At 38.8% G+C, this 25,114-nt stretch overlaps 1 protein-coding gene across 3 annotated transcripts; it reads left to right on the forward strand.

Moving 5' to 3' along the window:
- Positions 1-1,530: 1,530 nt before the first annotated feature.
- Positions 1,531-24,758, forward strand: usp7 (ubiquitin specific peptidase 7 (herpes virus-associated); the record flags this gene model as incomplete). 3 transcript variants are annotated; one of them, XM_024271714.2, is given in 31 exon segments in its annotated part: positions 1,531-1,594; positions 4,097-4,201; positions 5,211-5,409; positions 6,308-6,446; positions 6,606-6,694; positions 6,778-6,886; positions 7,035-7,165; positions 7,777-7,831; positions 7,907-7,987; positions 8,203-8,293; positions 8,593-8,675; positions 9,373-9,482; positions 9,986-10,163; positions 10,420-10,564; positions 10,662-10,792; positions 14,041-14,175; positions 14,513-14,614; positions 14,836-14,941; positions 15,813-15,905; positions 16,005-16,072; positions 16,191-16,291; positions 18,052-18,205; positions 18,334-18,401; positions 18,651-18,759; positions 20,115-20,192; positions 20,262-20,362; positions 21,645-21,744; positions 21,920-22,039; positions 22,116-22,187; positions 22,752-22,842; positions 24,368-24,758. In XM_024271714.2, coding segments are annotated over 31 exon segments (3,315 nt in total), but the record flags the coding sequence as incomplete, so codon positions are not given.
- Between the last annotated feature and the right edge of the window lie 356 nt (positions 24,759-25,114).

Consider the following 25,114-nt stretch of genomic DNA (forward strand, 5'->3'; position numbering starts at 1 on the left):
TGGTGTCCAACAAAAACAAAACGCACCGAAATCGGTTTTTTAAGCATATATAAAGAGGATTTATTTGACCACTAGATGGTGCTGTTTCACCAAATACATAAAACACACTTGAGTGTTAGATTAAATAAAGTTTAAAAGAATAAACCGAATAAACAAATTAGTAAGTAAATGTTTGGTGGCATAATAATGTTAAACACATTGCTCCAAAAATCTTATATTATGTGTTTATGTTCTTTTGTAGATTTTTTTTAAAAGAAATATTATACATTTATATTATAGACTTTACAATATCTAGCCGGCAAAGCATGTTACAAATTATTATTCAAATAAAACTAAGCAGTTGTTTTTGAATATTCTTTATAATTTATATTTGTAAAGACGTTCATAATATTATTATTGGTTCGAATATAGTCCCCTTTAGGATATTTTGCTCAAAATTGTAACAATTTGTTATTGAATACATTTATCATCATCATCATCATGATTATTATTATTATTATATTTATTATTTTTATCATTGCGATGCTGTGATGAAGCTGGCTCTCCCTGTAGTTTGAACCGGCCGGGTAGGGCCCGTGTGTGTTTGGAGCTCCATGCGGATGTGACATTTCAGAGAAGAGCGCGACCGCCATTTTGAGATTTAGCTCAGACTCAACACATCACAAAGTGCGAGAGGAGCGGGTCCGCAGCCGCGCAGCGTTGCATGACCGGGCACATTCCTCACAAGAAAAGCGAGGTCAGTTAAAATGCAGCCAGGCGCCGCGTTCGGTGGTTTATATTGTTAGGGGCGGATTGGGGGAATTGTTTTATGTCGGGCCTGTCTCCGCGAACTTCCAAATTCACGCTCCCGTTAATGGAAACTGGTTTGAATGGATAGCTTTTTCCTTCGTTTCCCCCCAGACGAGGGACAATCGGAGGAGCACTCTGACTGGGGATCCGGCAGGCAAAGTTGGTAAATGCCCCCCTAGCAAATGAGCCTTTGTTTTCATTGTTGCACCTTTATCACTATTTGGCTGCCTAGTGTCAGGTAGCTTAGCGCTAGTCATTACACAGGGTATTTGTGCTTCAAAGTGCTGCTGCAAGTTCTCCTATTGCCCCTCATTTCCCGGGGTAAAACCGGATTGGCTTGGTTAATTTTAGCGGGCCTCCGTCCTTGGTGCCCCAGCTCAGCCTCTTCCGTCAACCGAGCTACTCGCACCCACCAAAGGCGCCGAGATTGGGCGAATAGCGAGCAAATACGTCCGCGTTTCTCTACCCGCTCCCCCACCGACCTCCCCTCCTCACTCCCCGGCGCTGACAGCGGACAAGGCCGAGGTCGTAACAGAGCAGGCCCGGCCGCCAGGGCTCGACCTGTCCACCCCACCTCCGCATCCCACCACGCCTCACCAACAGTCCAGAACCCGGTTCCCAACCGAACCGACCCTGGACAAGGTCGAGGATAAAAAAGATAGCAAGGTGCACCGCATCACGACCACAACAGCAGCTGCCAACATGAATCACCACCACACGCAGCAGCAGCAGCAACAGCAGCAGCAGCAGCAGCAGAAAGCCGGCGAGCAGCAGCTCAGTGAGCCAGAGGACATGGAGATGGAAGGTAAGGAATGACCCCATTAAGGGTTAGCGAATTATTTGCTAAATGTGAGCTACGTTTTGACAGTTGCATGATAATTTTGTAGGAGATTTGTTGCGGGAGCTGCGATTAACGTTACAGTAAACAACAAGGCCTGGCGCTGCCTGGGATAGCCGGTTGCTTTTTTTCTGCTGATTGTGCTCCCATTGCAGGATACTTGCGAAGCTGACCTCATTTTGAGATGAACGCAAACTAGAGTTTAAACAACATTGACATTTCTAGACTAAACTGTTCATATTAACAAAAAAATCACGTTTCTTAACTACATTTTAAACGATCGGCCACATAAATCATTCATTCTGAGCTGAACCCAATTTCTAAATAAACCGTTTTATCCGTTCTTCCACTCTCGTGACAACTTTTCTGCCACAGTCTGATTCCAGTTTAGTACTTTTGCCAACACTCTCATCTGTGCTTGTTGTTAACCTACATATTTGTAAACAAAGTGAATAATGCTTCATACGAACCCGTCACAGGGTAAATTGCGTTTGCTAACTTTCTAATCTCTGCCAGCTTGCTCTTTAATGTTGCGGTAAATGGGTGACATTTCTCCCCTAAAAGTGACAGTTTTCCCGTTTTCCTAATGATCAAATATACCCCGTTTTTTACGGTTAAAAATCACGCTAGCGCGTAAAGACCGACGTGCTAGCACCTTGTTTGTAGGCTTTGGACTCTCAATGCGGTTTCTGAAACACGGGATAATATTTGTCAACGAGGACTCCCTTGTGTATTTCAAATGGCTAAATTAAAACATATCTTTCATCGAAGCCGCATCGTCTTTCATCCTCATGTGGAAATGTAATTGTTTTCAAATTTATGGAGCATTGGTTGCGTCCCGGCTAACCGTAAGCCAGCTATTTAGTTCCGAGGCCCACTTCTTTTTGTGCATTCTTTAGTTAGCATGCTAGTTAGCTTATGCTAATGGAGGGGGGTGTGTGGCGTTCCAAAATGGTGGATTGTATTTGGGACCGCTTGGCTAATGCTTTGGTGTAAGGCCTTGGTTGTTAGCCTAGCTTGTTTTATTCCAAGCTTTTAAAATCAAATAATATGATAAACAAACGCTCGAATACTTTAAAGTTTATCTTTATGACTGTATATTGCCTAATAATATAGCCAGCGGTACCCAAGGCTTTACATTAATTCCTGGCTAGCAATTGCTAGCTAGCTAACGGGAACACAAATGCGTCAGCCCCAATCTAACGTCATTGCTTAAACACGTGTGCTCGTTAGTGCTGCATTAATGGTTGCAGGAACGTATGTTGACTGTGGGCTGTAACGACACTCGGTTCTGTGAATCTGCGTCTTAACGCGTGGCAGTGCGGTGTTCATTAAGAAGAAGAAAAAAACGTGCGACAGAGCTGGCAAGTAACGGTAGTCGGTGCTGCGGTGCGCCTGGCCCGCACAGGCAGGGGGGCAGCGCGGGGATTTGCTGCTTCATTGTATGCGAGACCAACAGGCGTGGAGTTCGCCATTTTTAATGATCCGTGTTTTTGTTTGGTGTTTGATTTGGAATCGGTGTCAGCTAGTAAACCGCATGTTATCAGTTCAATGTACAAAAATGACCACAGAACCGGATTTACTCCCCTCCCCTTTCACCTGATTTCAACTTTAGACTTAAGTACAGAGTGGTGGGAGCTCACTGCGTCATTATTTAGTTCTATTTACTATATTTTCTGCTTTTCCCAATGGTATTTACCTGTCCATGCTTTAGACATGTTAGGAAATTTCATCAAACATTACAATGTGGCCCATCTTTGGTTTCACTTTCTCTGAAGAACTTGTTTGTTCTTCTGTTCTTTAATGTTTTCTAGCAACACACCTCGTAAGATGAAAATATTGTCTATAACTTTGACTTTCCACGTCTCAGTTTGGCTGTTTTGGAACATGCTCTTTTCCACCACAAATCCATAAATATACACTTGTCAGAGATTTCAGGCTAGATCGATTGTGTCATGCAGTGAACAGACCTCATTAACCAGGTGTAATCCACTTGGGACAGGTCGGTCATCTGCGGGAATTGCTCAGTAGCGTTGACCAGAAGTGCAGTTCAGTGTGCTGATTCTCCAAAGTGGACTGTAAAAAATAAAAACCTATGTGTTTGTCTGTCCATCATCTGTTATGATCTGTTGCTTTATATTTACCCCTTCTCCTTTTTTACACGATTATTCAGCTAGAATAGCTGATGTCTGTGCAGACAGGCTGTTTTTCAATAATGACATACACCTCTTTTGTATTAATGAGTATTCAACCTATGTTGTGTTTCACAGTTGGAACTCACTCCAGGTTAAAGGCAATCAAGCAGCTTCTATGTTTGATACATTTTAGAATGAATGAATGCATGTGTTACATTTGCTGCTGGTGGAGGAAACCACCCCTTCTTTTGGGACAAGTCTCATTCCGTGCTACTTAAGCTCACATTCCTCCATTTGTTGATCTTTGACCCATGCTGTCCCTTTGCTTGTCTAGCTGGGGAAACAGACGACCCTCCAAGAATCCCGGCCAACCCAGTGATTAATGGTAATGTGGCCATGGCAGATGGACACAACAATACAGAAGAGGATATGGAAGATGGTAAGAGCAAACACGAAACACTGGAATGGGTTTATTTCAGTCTTTTTTAAATATAGGAATATAGTTCCGGAACATTAATCAAGTGTTCAGTTTGTTGATTTATTTATTTTTATTGCATGCAACAGTCAAACCTCTATTTAGAATTCTAATTTATTGACTCAATGAAGAACTAACATGCAGACCAAATGCTTATGTTTAGAAATTAATCTGAATTGAATAAGGCTATAACAAGTATCCAAATACTCGGAAATGTGTGATTTGTTCCAAAAATTCAAACACAGCAGAGATAGCTGATTTGCGATCTTTATAAATCTTGTAAAGTGTAGTAAAAATACACTTCAGGCAGTTTAATTATGGCTCAAAAGGCTGAATGTTGGTTTTCAGGTATATAAACTAAAATCGACTGCGTCACCGGAAATAAATACATCTTCAAAGTAGTATCGGTGGTGCCTCTCATTTTCAAAGGAAGTATCTAAAATGGTCCAAAGCAACAGTGAGGATTTGGTTTTGTTTACTGCTGAAGTTAACCAGAAAGTTGACAGAAAAACATTTGAGTGTAACCTTGTTTTTATTAATTTATTTCAAAATCCTTGTTATTATTCGTTATGTTTTGTTGATTCTGATTTCCTGATTTAAATAAATGAACTAATTTTGGGAATTTAAAGTATATTAGTTTAATTTTCATTTGTCCAGTAAAATATCATACATACCGGTATAGCAACTTTTCAGACATATTGAGATTAATAGTGGTTCGATTTGTGAATCGGATCAGATTGGCACCTAAATAAAGATTCACTGAAGAATAAGACTACCTAACTTTGTTGAAATAAAGCCTCATGATTGTTGCTTGGCATAGTTTGGTTTTGCACATATATATATATATTAAAGTTTTCTACATAAAACTTTGATTGGAGTAAAAATTTTGTTAGTTTAAATGATATTTATTGTCCTATGTGGTGTTAACATAGGAGGACCTGCTCTTCTTAATTCTCCCCTCATCCTCTTGCAGACACCAGCTGGAGGTCGGAAGCGACCTTCCGGTTTGTGGTGGAGCGGTTCAGCCGCCTGAGTGAGTCGGTGCTCAGCCCGTCTTGCTTTGTACGGAACCTCCCCTGGAAAATAATGGTGATGCCGCGGTTCTACCCCGACCGACCCCACCAGAAGAGCGTGGGCTTCTTTCTGCAGTGCAATGCAGAGTCTGACTCCACGTAAGTGTCTTTTTGTGTGAGGGGGTTCAGAAGAACAACTATGATCACCTTTGAGTCTCTTGTTTTTACTCATTTAAATTGTATTTATGAGATTAGACGGGAAGCACCGTGGACTATGATGTTTGCAGCTTGAGAGGTGGAGGAATGACGATTAGGCGCAGCAAGATAGAGTAGATCTGTGTTAATGAGAGGGTAAAGTGAGGTTACAGGGAGAAGAGATGAAGAAGGTGGAGGATTTCAAGTATCTATGGTCATAGAGAGTGTGGAAAAGAAGTGAGTAAAGAGTGCAGGGAGGTTGGAATGGCTGGAGATGTGATAGAAGAGTTTCAGCTCAAATGAAAGGAAAGGTGTGGCGAGAGCTCTCCATGTTGTTCAGCCTAGAGACAGTGAGGAGAAGACAGGAAGCAGAGATGAAGATGCTGAGGTTCTCTTTGGGAGTGACCAGGATGGATAGGATCAGGAATGAATATATCAGAGGGACTGCACGTTAGACTGAGATGGTTCAGACATGTTCAGAGGAGAGACAGTGAATGTGTTGGTAGGATTCTGAGTCTAGAGCTGCCAGGCAAGAGGAAGTTTATGGATGCAGTGAAGGAAGACGTGAAGGTAGCTGGTGTTAGAATGGAGGATGAAGAAGACGGGGTTAGATGGAGGAAGATGATTGGCTGTGGCAAAAGCAAGAATATTACTAGAAGAAGAAAAAATATTACTATAAATTTCTTTTTGTGTGTTTGTGTTCTCACACTCATTTTTTCAGTTCCTTTTTTCTTAATTAAACAAAAGCTTTATGAATAAACTTGTTCTTATAATAGCATTTAAGTAAATCCTGTAAAAATGTTGCTTCCTTTTGTTATTTCAAAATGATTGTGTGAATTCAAACGCATGTTTTGGGTTTCAGGTCATGGTCTTGCCACGCTCAGGCCATGCTGAAGATCATCAACTACAAAGACGACGAGAAGTCGTTCAGTCGCAGAATCAGTCACCTGTTCTTCCACAAAGAGAACGACTGGGGTTTCTCCAACTTCATGTCCTGGAGTGTGAGTGGCAGACTGCACCACGCTTAGAAAGATGACGTTAAATGGAGCAGAGATTCTCTGCTCCAAACTTTTAATATTTATTTATTTGTCTGTATGTTATGGATATTCATAATAACAGCAGTTGCTTCTCCTGTTAATTTAATGATTGTTGTTTTTCAGGATGTGACTGATCCAGAGAGGGGCTTCATTGAGGACGATAAAGTCACGTTTGAAGTCTATGTCCAGGCTGACGCTCCACATGGAGTGGCGTACGTGATAATCTGCATTTATTTTTTTCATTTAAGACTCATTATCTACAAATCTGAACTTTTTTTTATCCTCCTAAAACCAGCTGGGACTCTAAGAAACACACTGGCTATGTGGGCCTAAAGAACCAGGGAGCGACCTGCTACATGAACAGCCTCCTTCAGACGCTTTTCTTCACCAACCAGCTACGGCGGGTACGGCTTCACCAGAACCTTTTCCATTATTTGCAACTATTTTTATCTGAAGCTTATTTGTTTTTTTATGTTTGAATGCATCAGTATTTTTTTAGTTTATTACACACTGTGAGGTTTAAAACAGTTCCTTTAAATGTTTCTTCCCAAGGCGGTGTACATGATGCCCACAGAAGGAGACGACTCGTCAAAGAGCGTTCCGCTGGCGCTGCAGAGGGTTTTCTACGAGCTGCAGCACAGCGACAAGCCAGTCGGAACCAAGAAGCTCACAAAGTCTTTTGGGTAATTTTTTTCCTCCTTTAATCTTTGTCCAAAAGGAATCATCAGTGATTAAATTCTATTTTTTTTTACATGATTATTTAAACATAAAGATGAGGAAAAAGTATGATAAATCATATATTTGTCTTCACGTTTTTTAGTGATATTAACCTTTCACATTTTCAACTTTCTGTTTGTGGTTCATGTTCTGTTTACTAGATGATACATTTGTGGGTGTTTTTTTTTTTTTTTGCATAAAATGCACCAATCCTCTCAGTATGCTGTTGTTTTCTTACTTTGTCTCCATTTTCCCCATTCTTGTCGTATGTCAAAAGTTTATTTTTGTTTTGAATGGTTTATCTTTTTCCACTGTTTGACCTCTGTAAAAAAAAGTTATGTTGGCGTTTCAAACAAGTGAAGTGTTCATGGGAAATGTAGTGAATTTGCTTCAACCTATACATTGATTGGAAGCAAATAAGAATGTATGAAGCTTTATTTTTTATTTTTTGCCCTGCTAATTGAACTTGAATGGTTGTTATTTAGGACCACTTTAAACTTGTGATCTGAAAATTTGGAAACGACAATAAGTCGCACAAACTGACTGCACATCTGACTTGTGTGCGTCTTGCTTGAAGGTGGGAAACACTCGACAGCTTCATGCAGCATGACGTTCAGGAGCTTTGCAGAGTGGTGAGTCTTCTTATCCGTGCTCAGAAACGTGTCAGATTGATACAAACTGATCTGCAAAACGTTCATGTGTTCCAGCTGTTGGACAACGTGGAGAACAAGATGAAAGGAACTTGTGTTGAGGGAACGATCCCCAAACTCTTTAGAGGAAAGATGGTGGTAAGATTTTCACCTTTTTTGTGTCTACGTTTCACATATTGTCGTGCATTTTAAACTGTTGGTTTAGGTCATTGTTAAATTAAGACAAACGTCTATCAAAATTTGTTGAATCTGGGTCCACTTTTTTCTGTGATACTCACAAGTTTAGTTTTAAATTGTAAAGTGACATTAAGTTTTAGAATGTCTAAATATTCCCTATTATTTGCCTTTTCCAGTCATATATTCAGTGCAAGCATGTGGACTACCGGTCTGAGCGGATCGAGGACTACTATGACATTCAGCTTAGCATAAAAGGAAAGAAAAACAGTAAGTAGAAGACAAAAAAGAAGGATAGAAAGTTAGTTTTTAACAGTAATATGTGACATTGCAATCAGTCTTATTGGATTGCTGATTTTTGAGCTAAAAAGTAAATGGATTTATGACAGGAAACTCTTCTCCCACAGTGCAGAAGAACCTAAAAAACATTTAGATTTACTTAATATGAACAGTTTTTTTTCTTCAACAAAACAAATTTCCCATGTAAATGACAACTTTTAAATTAGTTTGTCAGTTTAACTTTAAAGTTCTTTAAATTCCTCTGAATTTTATGCTTTTTCTCCCTCCAGTTTTTGAGTCTTTCAAAGATTATGTTGCAACCGAGCAGTTAGATGGAGACAACAAATACGATGCAGGAGAGCACGGCCTTCAGGTGAGCCTTTTGTGTTGGAATGAAATTTTTTTTGTTTAGATTTAACTAGTGCTGGGTATCGCTAATAATGTCCAGAATCGATTCAGATTTTCTTAGATTCTTTCGATGTTCTCAATGCCATTAAAATCAGTTTTGAATTAAACTAATTAGACTAATTTCTTTAGAAATACATTAATAATCTATATATGTTTTGAAAACTTTCATATTAATCTGAAGTGTGAGGTGTTTTAGACCACAAATCGCTACTTTAAAAATATTTCCTTGAAAGAGTTTGGAAAATTCCTACCTGTGAGTTTATAAAGATGTTCATTTACTCAGCAATGTATGTTTAGGTCAACCAAGCGTTGGCATTAGCCGTCCTATTATACTCTAGCATCAAGCTAGCGGAATTTAGCATCGATCTCTACTTTTATGGATCGATTGTTGATCTATTAAGCTTAGATTGATTCAGATCGATTAATCCATTTTATCAACCCAGAGCTGGTTTTTACCTCCTATTGTACATTGATGTGTTCTTTTAATTATAATTTGAAAGTTGTTAGTTTCTCCTTACAAACATTAATCATAGAAGTGCTTTAAAAAAAAAATATATATATATATATAAATATAAATAAAGGGCATTAGTAATTTTTTTCAGTTTTCAAGCTGCGTTTGTGTGTGCAACTTTCTGACCACACAATGTCTGTTTATGCTGCAGGAAGCAGAGAAAGGTGTAAAGTTCCTGACCTTCCCTCCGATCCTCCACCTGCAGCTGATGAGATTCATGTATGATCCACAGACTGACCAAAATATCAAGATCAATGACAGGTAGAACAAGCGCCGTCAGACTTTCCCTTACACGCTTTCAACTTTCACTTTTCTTTCAGTTTTGTTTTTTTTTGTGTCGCCTAAAAATAAACCTCCTCTGTCCTCCATGATTATTGTCCTCGCCAACCGCTAGTGTCAGTGGCTTAAAAATAAGTTAAAAAAATACTTTTTTAGCACGTTCGCCCTGTGTTGGTCAGTATATGAAAGAGTTTGTTTGTTACATGCAGCTTTATGTTTACAGAAGAAAGGTTAATATTTATGATGAACTTTAAATTCCAGTTTTTAAAGCAGCTCACACTCTGGATATCAGATTATCGACATATGGGACACAAAGTTTGGTAAAATTGCAGCATAGTAACCTGCAAGTAAAATGGTAAAATTACAAGTCATCTTTTTTTGGTCGTTTTTTTTCTGTGTAATTTTGCATGTTTTTTTTTTTAATATACAACTCACTGTGTTCTGCGTCCTGATTGGCCGTTGACCTTGTCAATCAATCTCAACAGGTTTGAGTTTCCAGATCAGTTACCTCTGGATGAGTTCCTTCAAAAGCCAGATTCAAAGGATCCGGCAAACTACATTCTCCATGCAGTCTTGGTGCACAGTGGGGACAACCACGGCGGGCACTATGTCGTCTACCTTAACCCCAAAGGAGATGGTAAAGTGAGTGCCAAGGAACCAATAGTGAGATCACATTTTTTTTAATCCTTCTTTCTCTAATCTTTATTTTGGGTGTATGATTTCACACTAGCGGGGATTAACGTTTTTTGTGTTATATGTTTTGCTATAATTGTGATTAGTTTGCTAAAATGCCTTAAAGACTCTTTCTGTCGTATTTAACATCTTTGACTTTCAAGTTTTAATATTAAATTGACTTTTAATAAAAAGTTTTGTCATTTAACCGTTTCTTGCTGTTTTTGTGCTCCTGCTTCTTCCTCAGTGGTGTAAGTTTGATGATGACGTTGTGTCACGGTGCACCAAGGAAGAGGCTATAGAGCATAACTATGGTGGACACGACGATGACCTCTCCGTCCGCCACTGCACCAACGCCTACATGTTGGTCTACATCCGAGAGTCCAAGCTCAGTAAGTGACTTGAAAGGAAGTGAATGGGTTTTTAAAACATCCAGAATCAGAAATTCTCCTTGATCCTGGGTGTATTGATTCACGTCTGACGTCACAGGCGAGGTCCTCCAACCGCTGACCGACGTGGACATCCCCCCTCAGCTTGTAGAGCGCCTTCAGGAGGAGAAGAGGGTGGAGGCGCAGAAGAGGAAGGAGCGCCAGGAGGCTCACCTCTACATGCAGGTCCAGGTAGGAAGTGGAGAGTTGTTTTCTGTGCAAGCAGGAAGTAGTTTACAGTCAGAACGGTGAAGTGTTTGAGAAAGGCTATTTGTGCAAGACATGTACACATGGATGGAAGTTTGTGTTTTCAAATAACAAAGCTGTGTGGAAAAGTTGGAGTGATGGGTTGAAACGGAGAGGCTGCACAGAATGAGAACAGTTCAGACTTTGTGGGCTGCTGGCTGGCTTGATTTCTGACTTTTGATACCAAAACACACCTCAATTCACTCCATTTCCAATGGAAAGTTAGTTTTTGTGTATTTTGTTAAAGTTTACTCAAACCTGAAGAAGTGACACCAGTTTTTGTTGGTTAGAATCAAAGAAACACACAAAAAAGAATAAAAACAAGTGTATTCTGACCTATTGACTGACAGAGGTCAGTAAACTGGTTTTGTTTCTATAGTTGTTCCTTTCTAGAACACGGTTCAGTTTTTTGGCCTTGCAGTGCTTTTTATATGCATGTGATTTTAATTTTTACAGTACATTGTGTTCTCCGTCCTGATTGGCTGTAGACTATTGTGAGTCAGTCTCTGTGCCGTATCTTCTGTACTGTATGGACCACCTGATGTTACAGCGCCTTTGTGGTCGCCCTCTCCCATCATTTCGGGAGTCCAGTTGTAGAAGTTAACCAAAGATTGCTGCTGCTGCTGCAGATCTTTGTATTGTCCACTCCACTGTCTGCCTTTGGTCAGTTGCCTCTGTGTTGTTGACAAGACAAAATTAGGGGCTGCAGAGTTTACCATAGATCAGAACCCACGTCTGGTGCCTCGTCTTGTGGTATCTCCCTCCCACCGACACACAAACACAACGCAGAGCAGAGAGGCACGACGGTCACTGTGTGCACATTTTTATATATAGACAAAATACAAAAAATAATGTATATTATTCTACAAACATTAATAGGATTAAAATTGCCATCATTTTTCATTATCCACATGGTCAGGGTAACGGAGACTCAGAAAAACATTCAGGCTCTGCAGGAACTTAAGGATGCAGTTTCCTGATATTTGCATGTTTTGGGAAAAGTTTGCGTGTTTTTCCCGTTATTTGATCACTGTAAAGACAAAAAAGTATCAGTTCTTGCACTGTATCTGGTAACACGTTGGCATCAGTACCAGATAAAACCCAAAGGGTGTCCACCCCTTAATATGTATAACTTTTAAGACGGCTAAAATGTGAAAGCAACATGTTCACTACAGTCATCTGACATCCTTCCTGTTTGACTGCGGCGTTCCATCATTGTTTTGTCTTTGTTTTTTATTTAGATTTATTTAAGACATGTAGAACACTACAAAATAATACAAATTAAATAAGAAAAAAATAAATTAAATAAGTGTCTGTTAAACTGAACTCAAAAGTGCATGTTTGAAAAGTGTCTTCATCTTGCAGAAATTGGTGGATACACTCGAATCAGGAATGTTTCTGTTTCGACAATCAACAGTAACACGTTCGTACTGCGATGAGATTTGGTTGCTGTTTCTCTGCACCTAAGTTGCAGATTTTACCCGTTGGATGTATCAAACCAATGTGTGCTTGACTTCCTAAATGGCATGCGTGAGGGACGTCACTGTGAGGGGTCTGTAGAAAGCGTTCGCCTTGTGATGAGGATTTTTGTTTACAATCTTTAAAACGGGATCTATTTTTCTTTGAATGTTTGAACTATGTGAGTTTAAACAAAAGGGGAAAGTAGATTAAAGGTTTTATGAGGAGTTTACAGCCATAAAATATCTATAATTATTGTAAAAACATTGAGATGAAAACTTTGTGAATTTAGTTTTTTGTGGCTAATTTTCAGAATGCAACTTCTACGATAAACCAAAAGAATACTTTGTTTTGAAAAGAACAGGGAAGTATGGGAATGTTTCTGTTGCCAACATAACTTTGATCATCAATAGAATCTACAGGATTCCTATATCTTTTGTACACTAGAATTAAACGATCATCTGTGGGTGCGTTTCCCTTTAGTTCCTCTGTACTGCCCATTAGTTTAAAAAGAAGCGGAGTTTTATTGTTAAGTATAGATTTCTGTATGCATGTGTGATGTTTATGTCAGTTTCAAACTGTGCTGGTAGCTCTGCGACGGTCGTTCTGAAATGTAAAGCTGCTCTTGCGTCAAACATTATCAAAGGTCTGCTGGGTTGGATCATAACACAGTTTAATTGGTCTGAGAGCTGCTTTGATTGTGCACTGCAGGTGTGTGTAGACGGTTAGAGGCGGAATGAATAGAAAAATGCAAGAAAAAAAGCTTTATTACAGAGAGGTTTTCCCTAAAGATCCGATAAATGTGACGTATAAATCAATAGAATTCACCAATGTGAAGCAGTTCTCAAATACAAAAAACTGACTTGATGTTTTTCAGCTTTGGAGCAAACAAAATTGATCCCATACATCACGCACTGTTGATCCTGTCAATTTAAATTATTGTCTAAACTACCCATTAGTTGTACTTCATGATAAAATATTAGTTTTTCTGATTTTGTTTTTGCATCTTTAAGAAACAATTCAGTGAACCAGAGCTGAGAAAAAGCACGACCGCTCAGTTTTTTTGTCTTCACACAAAGCCTGCATTGCTGGATCGGCTTTAAATATTGATGCTACTCAGGACTAAATAAGGCGCATTAAACATTTCTGCTCCTGGCATCCCCGACGTGATAATAACTGAACCCAGAAATGATATTTATTCGTCACACTCGACACCCAAATCTCCACCTGCTTCGACATTTGCACTATTGATCATTTGTGTCGATGATTTGGCGCTTGATCTTCTCCTCTCCATTTCTTTCCCCTCCCTGCTGAGTGGGTCTCTGGTTGCTCAGCTGATCTGCAGCTCCAGTTTGCTGCACTTTCATAGCTGCAGCTCTCCGCTGCGTCTTTGCTCTCTAAAGGAAAACAAAAATGGTGTCTTTTAAAAGTCAATATGGCGTTACCGCTGTTTGTCAGCAGCCTGTCAGAGGACTGTTTATGTTGCTTTTTCAGTCCTCTGCAAAAACACTGGATGACTGTTGACTAGATCAAGGTTTATGAAAGGTATGATCAGTTCAGCAATAAAGTCAGATTAATTACAAATAAAGCATATATGAGGTACTTTTCACTATATCTGACTATAATATGCTTAATAAATCATGTTTCATTGGGTTTTCTTTTTGTTGCTATTTTTGTGAGCTAAATATTAATAAGAGGCAGTTTTGCTAATGTTTTTCTTTTCTTTTTCTGATTAGATTGTGATGGAAGACCAGTTCTGTGGTCACCAGGGCAACGACATGTACGATGAGGAGAAAGTGAAGTACACGGTCTTCAAAGTCCTGAAGAGCTCCACGCTGCAGGAATTTGTCCAGAACCTCTCCCAAACCATGGTGAGACTTGTGTAGAAGGACAGAGGATTTTTAGTACATCAGTGTTCATTTATGGGAAAGTTGGAGCAAGATCATTTTGTATTTTTAAAATAAATAAAAGGCTAATATTTTAGAGCTGTAACTTTCAAATTAAAACATTTTTATTAGAAATATAGGTTTGGATAACGGTGCTGTAGTGTAACTGTTTTTCTGTCCCAGAAACACAGATTCCTCCACTCTGAATTGAGACTGAAAGCTCTAAGATGTGTGCTTTTTCTATTTCCATGTCGTAGGAAAGCATAAGTGCTGGCCTTTGTGTTTAAGGTCAACTGTTAAAAGTTGTGTTGATGTGCTGCAGGGTTTCCCACAGGACCAGATGAGGCTGTGGCCCATGCAGGCTCGCAGCAACGGGACGAAGCGACCCGCGATGCTCGACTACGAAGCCGACTGCAACAAGTCGGTATGTGCTTTTGTTCTGTGGGAGTGTAAACAGCTTTGGGATTTCTGTTTAAGGTAAAGCTGATGTTGTCATTTTGAAAGTGTGTAACAAAAAACATGAGCAATGTATGAAAATTAGGTTTTATTTAATTGTATTTTTAAATGGAACTCATATGTGATTAAATAAACTAAGGAAAATCAGACAATTGGACCCGTTATAAACTCTTTTGTGGATGTTTTCAGATGATCGACTTGAGTGACAATGAGAACCCCTGGACAATATTTCTGGAGACGGTGGATCCAGGACTGGCTGACAGTGTGGCCACATTACCCAAGTTTGACAAAGATCGTGAGTTTTTAAAAAAAAAATGTTAATGTTTGCTTTCACCAAATGTAATCACAACAGCTGTTCCCAACCTCAACGCTGTAGACAGAAGATCCATAACTTGCATTATTTCTGTTTTATCTGATTCTGACCTAAGTTTCATTTTGTAAAAAATACCAGATTTTCTCCCCCAGAAAGTTTGTTTTTGCAGAAGTAAATCCGTTGACTTCAAGAAAAAAAAATGTTTTTATTTGAAATATGAATTTTTTGTGATGATGTTTCTCCATACTAAGCCTGGTCTGCAGAATAAGCAGCCATCAACAAAGATGCTGTTAATGAAGTTGCATAAACTATTATTATATTAAGAAAACTCCAGTACTATCATTTGACTTAATGTTCTTAAAAGTCAGACGAGGCTGAACTTGAAAATCAACATCACATTTAAATGGGCTTGACATGAAATCAATAAGATTAAGTTGTAATTGAGTGCAAATATTTTACAATTTAAGGGAATTGAAAGCTTTAAATAAAATCTGACATTTAACCGGTTTGTGGCCTAATAAAAGTTGAGGACCACTTCTTTACAAGCTCAGAAATGTCATTAAAATGTATTTATTTATTCTTTTTTTTGGGAGCACATACAGAAATGTATAGAGTCGTGTTTTATGTTAGCAGTTTCATTATGCAGCTTGAATGACTAGAAATTCAGCTTTAAATTACAGTTGTGGCCCAAAGCTGTTGAGACTGTGGGAGGTGCTAATAGTTTCAATAGTTGTCCATTCTGTCTAATGTTAAAGCTTTGCACATTAATCTTCATATTTTTACTTTCTGCTTAAATTTTTCAGTAAATTTTGTGAACTTGTCGAAATGTGTCTTCTCTGTTTTTGTTGTGCAGACGATGTCATGTTGTTCCTGAAGATGTACGACCCCAAAACCAGAAGCTTAAATTATTGTGGACATATCTATACACCTATATCCTGTAAAATAAGTAAGAGCTCTCTCTTTTAGTTTGTTTCTACAGACATATTGGATGTAAAGCTTTTATTTTGATGGAGACTAAAGGTTTATCCTTTTCCTGATCCTCCAGGAGACTTGCTGCCAGTCATGTGTGAGAGAGCAGGGTTTCAGCAGGAAAATAGCCTTATCCTCTATGAGGTGAGCTAATATTTTAACTCTGCTTGCACTATGTATCACACAAATCTGCTTCCTGAAGCTCAAAAACGATCCGACTGACCGCTGGTTAACCCTCTCTTTATTCCTGTCGGGTTTACAGGAAGTAAAGCCCAACCTAACGGAGCGGATACAGGACTACGATGTCTCTCTGGACAAGGCCCTGGATGAGCTCATGGATGGGGACATCATCGTATTCCAGAAGTAAGCTTGGGGTTCTTCATCTCATCCTGATCAATGCCATCAGATCTAGTAAAATGTGGTGTTTTGGTTGTTTTGGAGACTCCGGTGAATGTTCTTTTTACATTGCGTTTCAGATTTGTGGAAGATTTTCTGTTGAGTTTTTACGTTTTGATTCTTCCCCTTTGTGGCCTAAAGTTGTAAATGTGTGACAAACGCATTGATTCGAACTCCCAGACGGATTCTTGTTTTAGGTTTGAAATTTTAACATTTTTTTTAAGTTTTAAAACTGTTTTAATTGGGAATTTCCCGATTAGATCACTCAATCGGAAATTGATACACAAGTGATTCCGATAGTCTAAAACTATGTGATCAATCAAGGATTGGATATTTATTTTATTATGATTAGCACAATATATTTGAATCTTATCTTTCTTATTTACAGATAAATATTCAACTAGAAGTCTGCATATCATAAGCAGATCAGGACATTTTGTTGCCATAAAGCCCAGTGAAATATGGTTCCAGTTTCAGTAGGAGACGCACAAAAACAGTTTGATAAAGTTTGCAAGATATTCACAGATTCAAATCTCAGGACTCATTTACTCTTTTTTTTTTGTTTGTTTGTTTGTTGTTGTTTTTTTTGGGACACCTAGCGTTTCTATTGGTTTATCAAGGCATTTCAAAATGCAAAGGATTACGTTTTGTTTTAATAAAAACTACTCTCTTTGTGCTGCGGGCAACCAACGCAAATAAATGGTTCCATATATACGAGCCAGTCACAAAAACTCATTATATTCATGCCACAGCAACAGTTTAAAGAAAGTCCTCATTAAGTTATAACATTTTTGTGAAGACATGAATCACATATGATTACAAATGTCCTGAAGACACTAAAGCTCCAAACGTTCTCACATGACGAATGATCACCTACCTTACTAGTTAATAGCTGACTATTTTTCTAGTCGATAGTCTATTTTACTTGATTGTTAAAGCTACTTCATAGAAATAATCAGTTTAAGCATTAAATGATTGAAGAAGATTTAAAAAATAAAAATCTGGGACATCCTGGATCTGTTTTTTTTTTAATTTTCCTGTTTTTGAATGTGATACAGAAGGATTTGAGCTTGACTAGGTATTGGCAGATCCCTCAAATTGAGTTAATCTGATCGGGGCCAAAATAATCTGGTCTGGATGTCTTTCGTTGTAATAAGTTTTACAAATTTAAACACTGGAGTTTTGGGGCTTTATATTAAGAAATTCTTTGTTTACATTCAGGAATGACTATAAAGGCTTTTTTTCTGCATCGTTGCTGAAGATGTTTAGTTTAGTTGCAGATGAATGTTTTCTACAGCTCATCTGTCCTCCAAAGATTGTTGGGGTTCAGACGTCTTGACTTTTTTCTCCAATCTTTCCTTTCCTGCAGTTCTTAGATCTCAAGCATTTTGAAGTCTTAAATTGCTGCTGTACGTCTGTTTTTTGTCATTGGATGTTTCTGTCTTTGAAGTTGACGGAGCACCATCATTTTTGTGGTTGGAAGCAGAAAAAAAATCTTTCTGGAACATTTCAATATTTTTGGGCTGATGTTGATTATCATTATTTTAATAAATTAGTTGATTGGTTATGTAAAGTATGTTTCACCTTTAAGTGAAATATAATGCTTTAAGTGATCCACAAATGTTCTCTACTCTCGTTTCCCCGTTTGCTCCTCCTCTTCTGTTTACTGTGATGTTGTTGTCATTGTCTGCTTACGGGGCGTTTAACACGTTCCTCCATCTCCACAGAGACGACCCAGAGAATGACAATAGCGAGCTGCCTACAGCAAAAGACTACTTCCGGGATCTCTACCACCGGGTTGACGTCATTTTTTGTGACAAGACCATCCACAACGACCCTGGCTTCGTGGTCACGCTCTCCAACCGCATGAACTATTTTCAGGTACAAGTCAGTTTACCCTCTTCTGCTGCGTTTTCTACACTTTTTGAATGTATCTCTAATATAAGGCTCAGCAAACGAATAAGCGTGTTGAACGAGACAAAAGAGTCACGGGTGTTTTGTTCCGTCAGGTGGCCAAAACAGTGGCACAGAGGTTAAACACAGATCCCATGCTGCTGCAGTTCTTCAAGTCACAGGGGTAGGAGGCTTGTCTCAATCACACACACATTATTTTTGAGTAAATGATCATTTCCTCTTCCTGCTTTCTGAAATGAGAAATATTGCGTAACCTGTCCCCCCTCCACCTGTGTTTTTGTTCTTCCCGCTCTGCCTCCTCACCTTTGTCTCCTCCTCCTCCTTACCTTCCGTTTCCAACCCCTCCCTTCCTCCTCCTCCTCTCATTGTCCTGTCCCCCCTCCCTCCCCCTGCCTGGTGGTGTGGTGGCCAGGTACAGGGACGGTCCAGGGAATCCTCTCAGACACAACTATGAGGGAACGCTGCGAGACCTGCTGCAATTCTTCAAGCCTCGGCAGCCCAAGAAACTTTATTACCAGCAGGTAGGGGGGGCACCTCATCTATAGAGTTATCTGCTGCTGTTGTGAAACATATATATATACATATACATACAGTTTTTTGTCAGTGAATTGTGGAATCTTCAAATATGAAGGACTGAACTCGTCTGCACTGAAGCTCATCTTTAAGAGCAGAAAGGTTTATTATTCGCTTTGAAGAAGACATTGGAAGTTCATGCAAACTTTCTTTCATCACAGCAGTTACTTTGACCCTCAGGATGCAGATTGATACCGGGCTGCAGAGGAAAAAAAACACAACTTACTTTTAAAAAGATGTTCATAAACTGATTTTGAAGAAAGTTTTATTTTGAGAAAACCACTAGATTCTCTTCACCACATCTGACTGATTCTTGACACAAGTCAAGTTGTTCGGTCAAAAATGTATCCACTGCTTTGTTAAAACAGCTTCTCCGACTGCTAAGTTAAGCTAACATAGTTGATTAAAACAAATATATTTGGAAAGTTTCTTTCTGTTGAAAATAACCAGTGAGGAAACAGACTCAGTATACGGGCCAGTTTACAAACAGAATCTTATTTTATTTATGACTTAAATCTAATACATTTACCAGAAAAAAACTTGTAAATGTACAAGATTAAAAGTCGTAAATTCACGAGTTTCAAAGTCATAAATTTATAACTTTAAATCTGGTAAATTATGAGATTAAAAGTTACAAATTTATGTCACAAATTTGTAAATTTACAACTATAAATCTTGTAAATTTACAAGTAAAAAGTAATACGTTTACATGTTTTAAAGTTGTAAATTCATAACTTTAAATCTCTTAAATTTATGATTTTTTGGCCCTAATACTCAAACTTTGAAATAAAACAAAGCTGCATAAAAAAGTCTTTATTCAAAATATGGATTTATTGCTACACTTGTTCTCATACACTATTATTACACATATATTCAGTAACCAGCTCTCTAATGTTACGTGGATGTTGCTAATAACATTTTTCTAACTGGATTATATATAGAAAATAGTAGTTTTAACAACAGTGTTTTGTTTTTTTATTTGTCTGTTCCGTGTTAAGTCAGACAAGGCTAAAGTTGGTGTCTGATCTTTTTTTTTTAGCTTTTACTTTTGACAGTTCTGGGTAAATGGAAAATCAATATCACATTTGAATGGTTCCTACATGAAATCTAGTGTACAAATATATTTTAAACCAATTGTAGATATTATACAGAGGATGTAATTTAGCTATAAACGTGTTCTATCAGAAGTTCTTAAAAACAACATCTGAAGTGAGCAAACAGGAATAAGTGTTCCATTCTGTTTAGAAACGAGGTGAAGACCAAACAAATGAAAATGTTGGTGGTCCTTTTCTGTTGTCTGCAGCTAAAGATGAAGATAACAGACTTTGAAAACAGGAGGAGTTTTAAATCCATATGGCTCAACAGCCAGTTCAGAGAGGAGGTAAACACACACAGAGAACGACCATTCAAAAACACACAGGAACAGCAGCTTCAAGTGTGTTTGTTGCAGGAGATCACCCTCTACCCTGACAAGCACGGCTGTGTGCGGGACCTGTTGGAAGAATGTAAAAAGGCGGTGGAGTTGTCTGAGAGCAGCTCTGAGAAGCTCAGGTAACCAGGCTCACTGTTCTAATCCAGTTTGGTGACATTTCAGTGTAATAGTCGCTCAGTGCGGTAAACAGTTTATCTGCTGCTCCAACTTTAAGGCTACGTTCACATTGCCCTTGGTAACAAGTGTATGAGTGGCCACCTTCAATGAAAGTCTATGCTAGTACATTTTGGCCTCTGTGTTTCATTGATTGATTGACTCGTTTCAAGCATAAATTGTGAAAAATACAGGACAAAACACACATTTTTCAATTCAGCAAAATTAAATGCGTCGATTAGAAAATGGAAAACAAACAAAGACACACTTATGTTACATTTTATTCATTAGATCTAGTAATGTTTAGCTAAAGTCAGCTAGAGTTTGATTACTTGAAAAGGAGTGGGAAGAAGCAAATGTATATAATCCCAACCCCCTACTTAATTACCTCATCTTGCAGTTTTGCATTGTAATGTTCTGATCAGATTAAATGCAAGTTTGTCAATCAACGTGAATCAGCTTATTCTGTCGCAGAACAATATAACACCTTAAATTAGTAATGTGTTGCATACCGTTGAAATGACGCTTTAAAGTGCTGCTTTACCAGTGCTAAACCGCTTTTCTCTGCAGATTGTAGGTTCTGACAGAAACACCTGATGTCTTAAAGGTTCAAAGGTTAAAGTGTAAAAAAATGTAAATGTTAGGGTCACTGGTTATATTAGTCTTTTTCTACCAAAATGTGTGGCGTGAGGGATTCCAGTTCTGGACTTCCTTCCGGCTAATGACTTTCAGCTGCATCTTGTCTGTCACCAGGTCCTTCTCGATTGAGACTTGCACCGTTTCTACATTTTGCACCAAACCTCTTTCTACTTTAGGTGTGGGCATGCACTAGTAAACAGAAGAACAAGAAGCCCCTCCTTTTTTTTTCTTTTTCTAGTTTGAACACACTTTTTCGAGAACACGCATTTTGGAAGTTTGTGGAGATCTGAGCATCCTCAGTTTGGGAAAATGAGGAATTAAAGATTCAAAAAGCAATCTTTTTAGATTTGAAATGCTCTACAGAGCTCTTCTTAAATCTTCTTACTAAGATGGCTCAGTCTGCCATCTCCTAAAGACGAGATGATAAATGTTTACAAACTTGACGAGTTTGGGAAAAAACAGTCATTTTTGTGAGCTGTAATTGCCAGAGTCTCTTCATTTCTAAATTTACTTTTGACTTCAACTGTTTCAGTTAAGTTTAAATGAAGAAGTTTGTCATTTTCTCCGTCCATGATGATAATTTTAGGAATTCTCTTCATTTCTCTACAGGCTGTTAGAGATAGTAAGCTATAAAATCATTGGGGTTCACCAGGAGGACGAGCTGCTAGAATGTTTATCTCCTGCTGCAAGCCGCACCTTCAGAATAGAGGTAAGAGTCCATGATGGATGTTTGGTTTTGGATGTTTCTGCTTCAGCAGCTACTCAGGAAAATTCCAGCTCATTTTAGGCTGAGTCACTGTTGTCTGTCTCCCTCCACCACTAGAGGTCTCTGTGGCTTCTGTTTGACCAAACTTATGATGCTTTATTTATTTATTTCATTTCAGGAGATTCCCTTGGACCAGGTAGATTTGGACAAAGACACGGAAATGCTAATCCCCGTCGCCCACTTCCACAAGGAAGTCTTTGGCACATTCGGGATTCCCTTCTTGCTCAAGATCAGACAGGTGCAACAGCAGCTGTTGAAGCAGTTGGGCCCCTTCCTGTTGTGTTGTTCGTTTGATTTATGCCTCCTCTGTGCAGGGCGAGCCGTTTCGGGAGGTGATGAGGAGGATCCAGACCATGCTGGACATCCAGGAGAAAGAGTTTGAAAAGGTGCAGCACCTTTTTTTTAGAGCTTTGATAGCAGTTTTCCTTAAAACCCCACGATAGGTTTGCTGAAATGGCTTTAAAATCTTTAAGTGCAAATAAATCTTTGAGTAGCAATTGTTGTTCAGAGCAACATGTCTCATGTTAGAATTAATGGAACTTTCCTTCAGTCTCATCCTTTTCCTTCAAGTGTATGAATGAATAAACTTTATTATAAAGCACTTTACAACCCTCAACAACAGAGAAATCACCAGTGTTGTACAACCCTTTTACATACCGTAACTCTTCAACCGTTTACAGTCAATGGGAATCAGCTGATTTGGACACAGAGAAAAGCTGCTTTTCTCTGGAACAGACTTCACTATAGTAAAATGTTGCATATCAGCAAAAAGTTTTTCTCCACTTCAGAATTCACTGAAAGTTGAACAAATTTAAAGCTAAAGCCCCAATGTAGAAGGTTAAGAGAAATAAAAATGAAATCTAAACTGAACAAAAATGTTAAAATAGCAGCCTAAAATGAAGTGTTGTGGGATGGATTTGAGGAACAATGTCTCTTTTACATGTTTCCAGTTCAAATTTGCCATTGTGATGATGGGCCGGCATCAGTACATCAATGAAGACGAGTATGAGGTCAACCTGAAGGACTTTGAACCACAGCCAGGTATTTGCGGACTCTACTGAGCTAACAAGATGAAAATCTAAATTATTATTGACTGGGTTTGGTTTTAGCTCAGTGATGGAAGCACATTATTATTTTAAGATTAAAAATCTACTTTGAGTTTATTTTTATATGAAAAATCTCATCACGTTAAGGTGTCATTTCCATCATTTTTTATCTGTTGTGCTGTTTTTAGTAATGCTGTCAATCAATTAAAGAAATTAATCAGATTAATCACAATGTTTCCCTAGTTAAATTTTATCAAAAGGTAACTCTGAAGTGTGACTTCTGAGCACAAAACACATCAACAGTAAGATGAGCAGAACTGTAAAGACTTTAGTGTCTGCAGTATTTCTCCAAGAAAACAAAGATCCTGACATAAACAATTCTTAAATGGTCCAGGTGAATTCTCAATTCTGATTGGCTGTTGGATGTGAACTCACAATATACGTCTATGATACACACCTTAAAGAAAAAAGTTCCGGTCTCATAGCCCAAAAGTCCTATATTACTGTGCAGGCTTCTTTAAAACGAACTTTTGCTTCATCTTCTAGACAAAAACAAGTGGTAAGAGGTGAACTTTCTCTCTGAACTTCTTTTTTTTATTTAACCTATCGTTGACAATCAGCATTTATATCACTGTCCTTTGCTACTCCAGTCGAGGCTGTTGTCGTGTTACCGTGACAACTCGTCAGACCATGGATCAAATGATCCGCTTTTTGTGAAAAAGACGGAAAAAATGTCGAGAATAAAGTACTTAAAACCAGTTGAATATTTATTTATTTTCTAAGTGACTGGTAAAAGTGGGATAATAACCAAGCAAGTGTTTTAACGCAAATCATGGAAGCCTGAACTGTCCCAGACAAAGCGAAAGACTGCTGCTTCACCAGGTTTATTATTATTTCATTAATTGCGTGCTTTAACATAGACAGCCCTGGTCTTTATTCTAAATCTAAAAATCTGTCATTTTCTAAGACACAGTTACTGAAGAGCGGCAGTAATTAATTAATTGTAAATTCACCTCTAAGTTGTGGGTGTGATCATTGACGTAGACAAATCCCGCCTCTCTTTCTTTCTTCTGTATTTACACTCTCTCCAACTTGCATACAGCCCCTCACAGCCCAACCTACCATTAGCGGGCCAAGAGAAATGGCGAGCAATATCGGAGCAATCCCCTCTTACAGTTTTAATCCAGATACCAGCTCAGACAAGGAAAACGAATATGTTCATGGATCTATTCGGCTAAAAGTGGATGCATCAGAATGGGGCGGAGCTTGTGATCCGCCCAGCATATTTTCTGCATCTCAAATATGATCTTTTTCACTGTCAGAAAGGCTATTCTAATTTTCTTAATTATTTGTCGTGCATCATCAGAAAAATGCCAACACAACATGTTGAAAGCACAAAAAAATACAATTTTTGTCGGAGTTGGTCTTTACAACTCCTGCTTAGTTTTAGTGGGTTTTTCCTTCAGAAGAGACGCCGTTTCTCGACTTTAAATAATTTTAGTTTTTCTGTTTTTCTTCAGGTAACATGTCCCACCCGCGCCCCTGGTTAGGGTTGGATCATTTCAACAAAGCTCCAAAGAGAGGCCGCTACACCTACCTGGAGAAAGCAATCAAGATTCACAACTAAAGCAGCCTGTCCTCCCCTCTCCGCTTCCTTCCCCGCGTTATCCAACCCCCGCCCTAACCACGGACTGTAACCAACCGCGCGCAACTGTGTGCGTGCGTGCGTGTGTGTGCGTGCCAGAGATAGTTTTTGGGTGTGCTTGTACGCGTGTGGATTCATCACTTTAACACTCTGCCCCGGACACCTGGACGGCGCCGCGCCTGCACTATGTCTTCAGTGATACGGGATCTCGCTGCAGCTGACGGATTATACTTCAAATAAACGGCACCAACCACCTCCTGACTGTTGATTTTTGTTGTACATTTTTTTAAGCCCCTCCCCCAGCCCTTTCCCTCTCTGGCTTCCTGGTTAAGTTGGCTGCCTGCTTTACTTTTTTCTTTTTTTCGTCTGTCCTGAAGTGGGAGAACATGGATTTTACGTGGAACTGAGATGGAAGTTTTTTTTTTTTTTTTTTTTTTCTCGCCTCACTCACCACGTTTTGTCCCCCCTCCCTCCTCCCCTTCCACCCCTATGAGTTTTGGGGGATTGATTTTAAATAAAGTTGTTTAATGAGGAATCATACTGCTGTGTGCAGAGTTTAATAAAAACAAATGGTAGGACTAACTGATAAAAGATGTCATTTTTAAATTTTTTGTTTTGTTTT

This window comes from Oryzias melastigma, linkage group LG8 (assembly GCF_002922805.2).
Source record: "Oryzias melastigma strain HK-1 linkage group LG8, ASM292280v2, whole genome shotgun sequence".
Lineage (NCBI taxonomy): Eukaryota > Metazoa > Chordata > Actinopteri > Beloniformes > Adrianichthyidae > Oryzias > Oryzias melastigma.